At 46.4% G+C, this 9,635-nt stretch overlaps 1 protein-coding gene across 1 annotated transcript in view; it reads right to left on the reverse strand.

Moving 5' to 3' along the window:
* Positions 1-9,635, reverse strand: part of LOC107105111 (pleckstrin homology domain-containing family A member 5-like) — a 45,059-nt gene that overhangs the window by 34,209 nt on the left and 1,215 nt on the right. The window contains 3 exon segments of the mRNA XM_015405225.1: positions 583-710; positions 823-988; positions 2,351-2,465. Of these exon segments, the coding sequence (XP_015260711.1) occupies positions 583-710; positions 823-988; positions 2,351-2,465 (409 nt within the window).

Here is a 9,635-nt window from a genome sequence, read left to right on the forward strand (position 1 = left end):
CTAACAGCCTGGCTAGCATCCAGACTAACAGCCTGGCTAGCATCCAGACTAACAGCTGGGCTAACATCCAGGCTAATGTCTAGGGTAAAAGCCGGGCTAACAGCCAGGCTAGCATCCAGACTAACAGCCGGGCTAACATCTAAGCTAACAGCCTGACTAACATCTAGGCTAACAGCCGGGCTACCATGTAGGCTAACAGCCGGGCTACCATCTAGGCTAACAGCCGGACTACCATCTAGGCTAACAGCCGGGCTAACATCTAGGCTAACAGCCGGGCTAACATCTAGACGAACAGCCGGGCTAACATGTCTGCTTCTGTCTCCTTGAACCCCAGTCTGCCTCAGCAGATGGCCGCTCACACTGAGCCTGGTTCTGCTGGAGGTTTCTTCCTGTTCAAAGGGAGTTTTCCTCTCTACTGTCGCTCCAGGTATGCTTGGTGGTCTACATGGTCTATGCCTGCAAAGCTCTACCAACCAAAGCCAACATCCAGACTGGGAACACTGGTGTGAACTGTACCTGGAGATGCTCCGGCTGCCACAGCGTCTTGGAGGAGCAGCTGTTATCTTCTCTCCTCTAAATCACTATTCTGTCCACACTCTGACAGCGGAGGGAAGATGACGGCTCAGAAAACGACTCGTCTGAGTCGAGCAGATGAAGCTCCACCAGAGCAGCTCTGAGACGTCCTGGCAGCCACTCCTCTTCCTCACATCCTGCCATGCCAAAGGAAAGCTCTCAGCGTACGGCGCCGTGGGAGAATGGACAGAGCTGTGCCTCTTCAGACAGACAGAAGCAATAAAGTCCACAGCTTTATGGGCACCTCACCACAAGAGCAGGACATGGAGGACGGCTGAGTGCTGCTGAACAGCCCTGCCTCCCTCTCCTGGTCTGCCTGCGCCACTTCTGCACCTCCATCGTCACACAGACGTGTCGACGTAGAGCAGATGAGCAGGAAGTGGCCACTGGGGGGCAGCGCTGCCTCTGCGTGCCGCTAAAAGGCATTTCAGTCACATGTTTCTGTTGATTCTGGCTTCCTAACTGTATCACCTTCTCTGGGGAATAAATGAGAAGTTTTCATTCAAGCCAAAGTTATTAAAAATGAGTCCAGTGTGTTTCTGGATTGTTCTGTTTTGTTGATGCTTTCTGGTGAAAACGATGTGGATCACAGCTAAAAGCAGCACATCCTAATAGCAGGAGGTCTCCCATGGAACACAGACATCCATCTAACCCTAACCACACAGAGTCCGACCTAAAGCTGGAGTTCACTATCGTCACAGTAAACCCAATCAGTGAACCAGAAAGGTGCGACAGAAGCAGCTGTTTAATGCAGCAAAACGCCAACAGGAACGAGAGTTTAACAGCTGTGATGAACAGGGATGGTGTGGGTCTGGGGGGGCCGGTCGCTGTCATACTGGACCCAGTTCAGAACATAGATCCAACAGCAACGGTCTGCCTGTCAGGCATTCAGACTGAGGATCTGGCCTGGAAGCTAGGTTGTTTCATGTCTGTTGTTCATTCTACAGACCAAGAAGGAGGTGAATATCGGCTAATGTGTTGAATCTTTGGATAATTCAGCAGTTATTGGGTGATTCTCGTCGTTTTGTTGATGATATTCAGCTATCCTGCTCATTTAAGCCCTCTAAGCTGATCTGACCTGAATTCTCTCAACTCTTCTCCCTAATGTGGAACATGAATTGAACTAAAAAGATGACCTTTGACCTTTGACCGGTCTCTGCTGCTTTCCTTCTCTTCTGTGCCTACGGCGCTTCAACATGTTCCCAGAGGAGATATGGTGGTTTTACGCCAGACCGATGCTGTGTCCTGTTCTTTAACCTAGAGACTGCATCAACGATGGGATTTCTATTTGCCTCTGTGTGTGTGTGCAGGGTGGGTTATTGCATAAGTCATGAGCTTTTAAGCAGCTGAATGTCAGCTTGAATCACATCCCAGATTTACTTTACCCTTCTTTGAATAAACAGTTTGTCGGTGTGTGTCGGCCCTTGTCATGTCAGTGCGTGTGGTGTCGGTGCATTTCGTGTTGGTGCGTGTCGGGTCATTACATGTCGTGTAGGTGCCTGTCATGTCGGTCCATGCCATGTTGGTGCATGTCGTGTCAGTGCGTGTCGTGTCGGTGCGTCTTGTTGTGTCATATGCCATGATTATACTTTTTGGTCATTGGGAACCAGTGTCCATATTTCATATCGACATGATGATGTGGGATCTCTGCAACCCCCCCAATCCCCTCCCCTATCCGCTTTTCAGCCAAGGCCTCCACAGGCAGGTCACATAGCAAATCACAGAGGTGTGATAAACCACCCCCCTCTGTGTGAGGACAGACGAAATCACAGAGCACACAAAATTCATTCTCTCTTTGCCTCCTGTGCTCATTTTCCTCCTCTCCCTTGCTCATGAAGCTGGGGTCCATCTCCAGCAAGATGGAGATCCTGTCGGAGCGGAAAGACCCAGATCTACAGAACCATCAAGGATAAGTCAGAACCTTTCAGAACTAAACTGCTGCAAAACAGACCTTTTGCAACACATTTCTCTTGAGTTTCAGAACTTATAGAGCCAAACTGGATGAGGACCATGCCCTGGGTTTGAGACTGAGACAAAATAGAGCCTACCCTGACTGCTGAGCTGCAGCTGGATGAAACTCAAGCTTTCCAATGGACATGGAAAAAGGTTCGCAGGTCTGGCATGATTAGGGACAGAACAAACAACATGTGTTTACTGCTGAGTAAAGACAAGCTAATGAATGGACTGCATGCTACACTATGCTACAGGAATATGTTGTGAGCTATTTTTGAAGCTTTGGCAAGCTTTATTCATTAAGAGTTAAACACATATGTAACATTAGTGTTCATGTGTTCCTCAGATGCTCATTACATTTCCATTAGCAAGTCTGACCAAGAGTCATTTAGTGGAATCCTGATGTCTATTTGCTGCTAGCTATTTCAAAGAGGGTAAAGAATCATTTGACTAAAGGTTATTGGTTCCTGATTAAGCAAATCATTTAATAAAACATTATTTTTCCAAATAATGTTTTATTCACCTCATGGATTTGCATTGTGAATTGGTCTGAACACATTCCAATTACTTTAAAATTAGTGAAAATATAATTTGATCATTTCCCAAATTCTTCCAGATAAACCTTGGTTTCAAACTCACAACCCATCTTAACCTCTTAAAAGTGGTTAAGATGGATAAGTTGGGTTGTAATAATTCAGAATGCATAAAATTCCAACGGTAAAATTTTCACCAGCAGGTGGAGCCATTGCGCACAGCTCCAAGCTGACACTAAAAGTTCCAAACCCCACAGCTCTGGAACTGTTATAGCTAGAGGGCTGAACTTTTCTGCATTTGTGGTTGACATGACGTAGAACAAATACAATAAATCCTGCTTTTTCTCAAGAATGTCTTTATCACTGCTGTTCAAAAAAGATTTATCATTTCCGAGAATAAAAAACAACAACATTGAGTCATGTTTGAACTGATGCAGCTTAGTCTGTTTTCTAGTCACCCAATTTGTCTACACTAGAGGGTTACAGCTTTCAAATAATGTATTGCACACATAATTTGGGCTTACAGTTCCTAAGTTATTTGCTTTTCCATCTGGGTATAAAATAGGCGAGGATTATCCCAAATGAGGTGGATGTTAAGAGTTAACCATGTCAACGTGCCGATGCGTGTCGTGCCGGTGCATCTTGTGTCGGTGCATCTTGTGTCAGTGCGTGTCGCGTTGGTGTTTGTCACGTCGGTGAATGCATTGTCAGTGTGTGCAGCTTTGGTGCATGTATTGTCGGTGCACGTTGTGTCGGTGCACGTTGTGTTGGTGCGTTGTGTTGGTGCGTTCGTGTTGGTGCGTTCATATTAGCGGTGGTGTGATGTGATGAGGGATGCTGGGTGGAAGCCCCAATGAGGAGCTGAAATGAGGGATGATTCGCTCTGACAGGCCCTTTCTCCCTTCCTTTTCTCTGTTTTTATTTCTCATTCCTTGTTTGCTTTCCTGTCTTCTTCCCTATTGGCATGCACACAGAGTGTGCGGACAGGGGATGTGTGGAGATGGGTAACCATGACAACAGCAGCTTAAAGTGAGCCTGCTCATGGCAGAAGTGGCACAGTGCCTGCTCTGATGCACAGATATCTTGCTTCCCCCCATATTCCGACTAAGGATGGATCCAATGATGTCCAGATCTTGAACTGAGTTCATCATAGGTTGCTGTCATCTTCTTTCCATCTCCAGGCAAACTAAAAGCTTTCCATGGCCTCTGGTGGTTCAATCCCTTTACACTTTAATGTTAATCAGGGCTGACGTTGTTCTGTCCCCTGATATGCTCCATCTGTGTTCATCTTCCTCATGATCTGGACCAATGCTCTAACAAATGAAGCAGCATGCATGGACACCCAGAAGCTTTGAGGACTGTTAGCTTTACCAGATGATGTTCTATTCTACACATCTGCAGTGAGAGGCAGATGTGTAGAATAGAACAGCTGATGTGTTGACTGCTCGGCCAGCTGAAAGCTGGCTGCAGCCGCAGGGACTCGGTAACAAATAATTATCTAAATAAACTAAGCACATCTGCTATGCATATAAAAGCACAGGATGTATGATGGGACAGCTGTAGAGGTTTGGAAAGTTTGATAAGGCTTCAAACATTGAAACCAGTACCAAACCTGAAGCTAGTCCAGACAAACGTAGAAAAGTCTGAGCAGAAGACACGCGGTTCAGCATTAAGCACAGGTCCTCCTCCGTGTCACACAGAGAGAAACATCCCATATATCAGCATGCTAGGTGTCTTCATTCCAGGATGAAGGTTTCTCCTCTGGCACAACTTCTCCAACTAGATCAGAGAGGAGCTTTGTCTCCCTCTGGTGGGCTGTGTGATCATCAGCACTAACACATTAATAACACTGGAGCTGGACAATCAGGACGCAGAGGTCACACCTTCTAACACAGCAGGCTGCTTCCCTTCCTCATCACTCAGTGAAGGAGGCAGCGCTCTGAGGAAAGGCAGACATGTGGAACGGAGCGGTGAGGGCAGGCCACAGGTTTACAGTACTAATCTCAGCTCTAAATAAACTGACATGGTAAAAACTGGTCGACCATCAGCTCAAAGAACTGCAGTGTTGCCGCTCTGCAGGATTCAGGCGCTCTGGAGTCCCTCTGAACGCCTCCAAAGCTTTCAGAGCCAAACTTCAGGCTCTCTGTCTAACAGCTCGGCCTGTTTCAGTGAAGCCAGTTGCTCCAAACGGCCCAGTCAAAGTCCAGAAATGGTGGAACCTTCAGAAAGCCTGCCAGAAACCTCCAAGAACTACAGCCTGGTTGGAAATGAGAGCTCAACAGTTGGAGGTAGACCTTCTGTAACTGGAGGTGAACTTTGTTTCTGTAACTTCTGTATCTTTTTTGGACCATGAACAGGTTGTCTGTATTACCATGTTTTAACCATGACTCTAAACAGCTCTGCATGTTCATGAGTCGGCCATGTTGTGGTCCTGCTGACAGGCTGGCCCAGGAGAACCTTTGCCTACATGAACATGTTGGTGTTGGGAGCATCGTGCTGGGGGATGGGGAGGCTGTATCGAGCTAAATCCAGACCTTCCCTGAAGCAGACCAGAGACTGAGGTGGAGGTTTCCTTCAGTCCAGTTATCTCCACAGTGACTCCCTGGGTTAGGTTGTCCCGTCACCTAACCAGGAGTTTTTATTTATCCTGAGAAGGGGAAGATTTCCTGAAGAGACCAAAGTGAGACAAATAAACAAATCCTCCCTAAAGGATGCCTTAAATCTAAAGCTGCTCAGTGGAAAAATACCAAAATGTTACCAAAATATGTAAAGGATGATCAGGAGTTATAGAAGGGCCCAGTTTGCTACTGTGGCTCTCACCATGTGACCAACCTGCTGGTTTCTTATCAGCAAAAGGAGAGCAGGAACAGCAGAAAGAACAACCTGATGTCTCAAAGCCTTTTCTCTGTCTCTAAGGAACTATTGTTGGCCAAATATCACAAGACCTAAACCAGCACGGATGGAGAGTGGAAGCAAGTTCGAGAACAAGGTCAGAACCAATAATCCATGTGTTTGAAACCTGGGTGAGGTCAAAGGAAGGGCGTGGCTTATTTACAGATGGGGAGGCGTTCCTCCTTGGCCTGTAAGGATCTGATGTGGTGGAGCCGAGTGTGCAAACCTCATTATGAGGCCGTCACTGAGATGAAGAAACAGAGGAGGGGTGCCTTGGAGCCCTGAGGGCCTCCCAGGAGAGCAGCTGGATCAAAGCCCACCGTGAACTCACCACCAAGCACAATCAGCCGACGGCTCCACCCAGGCTTCCTCAGATCACTGCTATTAGTTTAAGGAGGAGCGGGGGTGAAAAACACTAGTGAGAGAGTGGGACTCTCTAGTGGGACTCCTCCTGAAGCAGACAACGAGGCTTTTCTGCCCAGCTCCCTGCTCGCATTCCCTTCCTTTGAACTTTTTATCTCTTGGCAAAACTATGGAAAAGTTTAACTGAAACTACATCATTCCAGAGACATCCTTGAATGATTGTTATTATCTTAATTATGTTTTAGGGGACTAGAACCTGTAAAAAGGACGAATCAACGGCAGCTATCAGCAAAAGATGGACTGACTGTCTTCTACAGAACATCTTGGACATGAAATTCCAACAACTAGAAGTAAATGTGACGGGTATTATCTGTCTGTGATCCCAAACTGAGGCAGACAAGTGAATGTGGAGGTTAATATGGGGTACGGATATATCTCAATCCTGCCTGTCATTGCAGACTCAGCCAGAAACCTTGGTAATAAACCCAGAGGCGGCCAAGAACTCACCGGAAGCTCTGAGAAACTCAATCAATCAGGTGGAAGTGAAGGAAACCCTCTTTACTCCCACCTGATGGAGCACTCTACACCCCCCCTCATACCCAGACACCCCAAACCCCTTTCTCAGCTCCGCACCAACAAGATGAAAACAGGCCTACCTGCCCAATTCCACAGAAACCAAGGAGTTCCGCTTAGTAAGTCTGACTCTATTGAACACGTTATGACACAAGCCATGACATTCATTCGGACATTGTGAAATGAATCTAATTAGAGTCAACTTTTCCAAACTCTATTTTTCAGTATCTGTAGACAGGTTGAACATTTGTCTCTCCTGGGATTTATGGAACCTTTTATGGGTGATTTGTGTTAATTATGGCTGTTTAGTTATTGAGGGTTATGGCATTGATAACCCTGAACAAAGAGATCCAGTAGAACCATTGATACTCTCATGTTAAACGGCAAACAGCACAGAGCTTCCAGAGCTTGACCTTCCCTGAGGGCCAGAACATTTCTAAAGCGTCTGTAACTGATGTCTTCCTCTCTGAACACTTTGCTGTTATTTTGTTTCCAATGAGTCTGTTCGTCACAGAGGCGTCTTCAACCAGATCTACTCCTCTTCCTCCACTTTGCTTCTAACTGCTGACCAGCTGCTGGGTGACGGTCATATCAGACTCATGGATCCAGCCGCTCTAGTTAAAGTAGAGGTTGTTTCTAGGTGGAGAAGATCTCCAGCAGTCAGGAGAGAAAGAAGCAGAGTCAAAAAGCCAAAGACAGTTGGAGAAACTCTGGAGTTCAGGGTCAAAGGTCAGAGTTCCTTATGTACATCCATATCCAGCCTGGAGCCAAAGGTGTCTCCAGCTAGTCTGTTTGGTCTACATTTGGTCTGGTGTTACGCTATGGCCTGAAATGTGCCCCATAATCTACGCTTCATCATCTCCTCATTCTTCAGCTTCACTAGACATGGATATACTTTAGTATATTCTGCTGTAAAATGAATCTCAGCCCCCCTCCTCACCCACGCTCTCTCCATTCATCTCCTGGTCGCAATTGTCCGTTCTTTTCCCGTTCTTCCCGCAGCTCTTCTTTCCTTTTTCTTTTCTGGAAATCAGCTAAAGTTCCTCTTTTTGGTATCCATCGTCGCTAACACATTGTACGTAACGGTTTTAATCTACGCTCTGGATTACCCATAATTCCAAGTCGTAGTGTAAAAAATAAAATAACTAAATACATTGTTTTTTTAAGATCTTTATTGCAGTTTGAAACATATATGAGTATATTTTTTACCAACCATCTAATGAACTATGCAAAGTTATTAACATAGTAATTAAAAGTACAGCTGTTTGCTTTGCCATCGGTGTAAATAAGGTCCAGTCAGTCATCGTAGTATCAGGTGGGTTTAAGAGGAATGTTTCGCACCATTACATCTGCAAAGACAAGTCCTGTAGGGGGCCAACCAGGTGTCAGTGACGGGGCCCCTAAGAGGTCGAGGGCCCCTAAGCAACTGCATACTCTGCTTACCGATAGTCACGCCACTAGTGTTACGTACTAAGCTCTCCCTGCTGCCTCCATGTTTTACCGTCAGCCTTCCTTAAAGCTCTGCCTCTAATATCATCTGATTTACCTCAAACAATAAACTGGTCTCCTGTCGGGAGTTTTCCTCCAAACCATACGAACAAAAACGATCAAACTGCTGCTTAAAAAGAGTTACTTAAAGCAGCTGCTCCTGCAGAACTACGGGCTGATATCGAAGCTGCTCCTCATCAGTCACATTATGGAAAAGCTGTGATTCCTCCTCTGAACTCCTTCCTGGCCTCAGTACAGACTGACCTCATCCAGGTGTTTAATGCAGACTGGTTGTACTGGACCTCAGTGCAGCGTTTGAATGCAAAGATCACCGCATCTGATTACAGTGCCTGGAAATCTGGGTCGCCTCTCATTCTTGAGCAAATGTTTGCTTTGTTCCTAAGGGGAGCGAGGACCATGTGGTTGACAGTAAATCCAGCTGGAGCTGAACAGACAGCTTGTGCAGAGCTGGATAAGGACTGTGGAGCTTCAGTTCTCCTCAGCTGTCTCTGGTTGCTCCTTCCTTCCTAATGTCAGGAGATATTGTTTCCTAATAAAGGTGCTCACATGTGCTGCTTTGCATTCAAAGTTTTTGCTTTGGGAGTAAATCTGAAGCTTTGACTGCATGACAGCAAGCATTGCTTTTGCGCTGCAGCAGCTTGTCAGGTGGAGCTCCTAAAAGTCCGCTAGCATTCCGGTTCCAGAGCAGATTCCCAGGTTTAAAAATAAATCTCTGCTGCTTGTTTGCTGAGCTCTGCAGCACAGTCTGCAGCCAGCTGCAGCGTCTATTGCTGGCAGATGAAGCTGCTTTTAAACGCCGTGGTTCAATGTTTTGCTGTGGAGCAGAGCGTTCAGAAGGGATGTGACATCGGCAGGAAGACTGAGGGTCCTTCCTTTCTAAATATCAACTCCTGAAACCTGTTATTTCAGTGGCTTAAGAAGTGCTGCTGTTCTTCACAGGAAGCACAAACGGGTTGTTATCCTGATTGGATCCCAGCTCTCTGACTGGGAAAGCAGCTGCCACACCAGTCGGCTGACTGGGCTGGTTGTTGGTGCAGTTAGAGCTCCAGGCTTCACTGTGTTCATCACAGAGATCCATACCTGAGCAGGTCATTCATTCCTAGATTTAACACCAACCATCTCCACCCATCATAGCTATACTATAGCAACCCTGTCTGTTAGCAAATGAGTTCCTCTAGACCCAGGCTAGTTTAGAGCAACCTTTGACTGAGCCACCTGATATTATCAGGGACACTTTCC

This window comes from Cyprinodon variegatus, unplaced genomic scaffold (genome assembly GCF_000732505.1).
Source record: "Cyprinodon variegatus isolate N-32 unplaced genomic scaffold, C_variegatus-1.0 Scaffold2068, whole genome shotgun sequence".
Taxonomy (NCBI): Eukaryota; Metazoa; Chordata; class Actinopteri; order Cyprinodontiformes; family Cyprinodontidae; genus Cyprinodon; species Cyprinodon variegatus.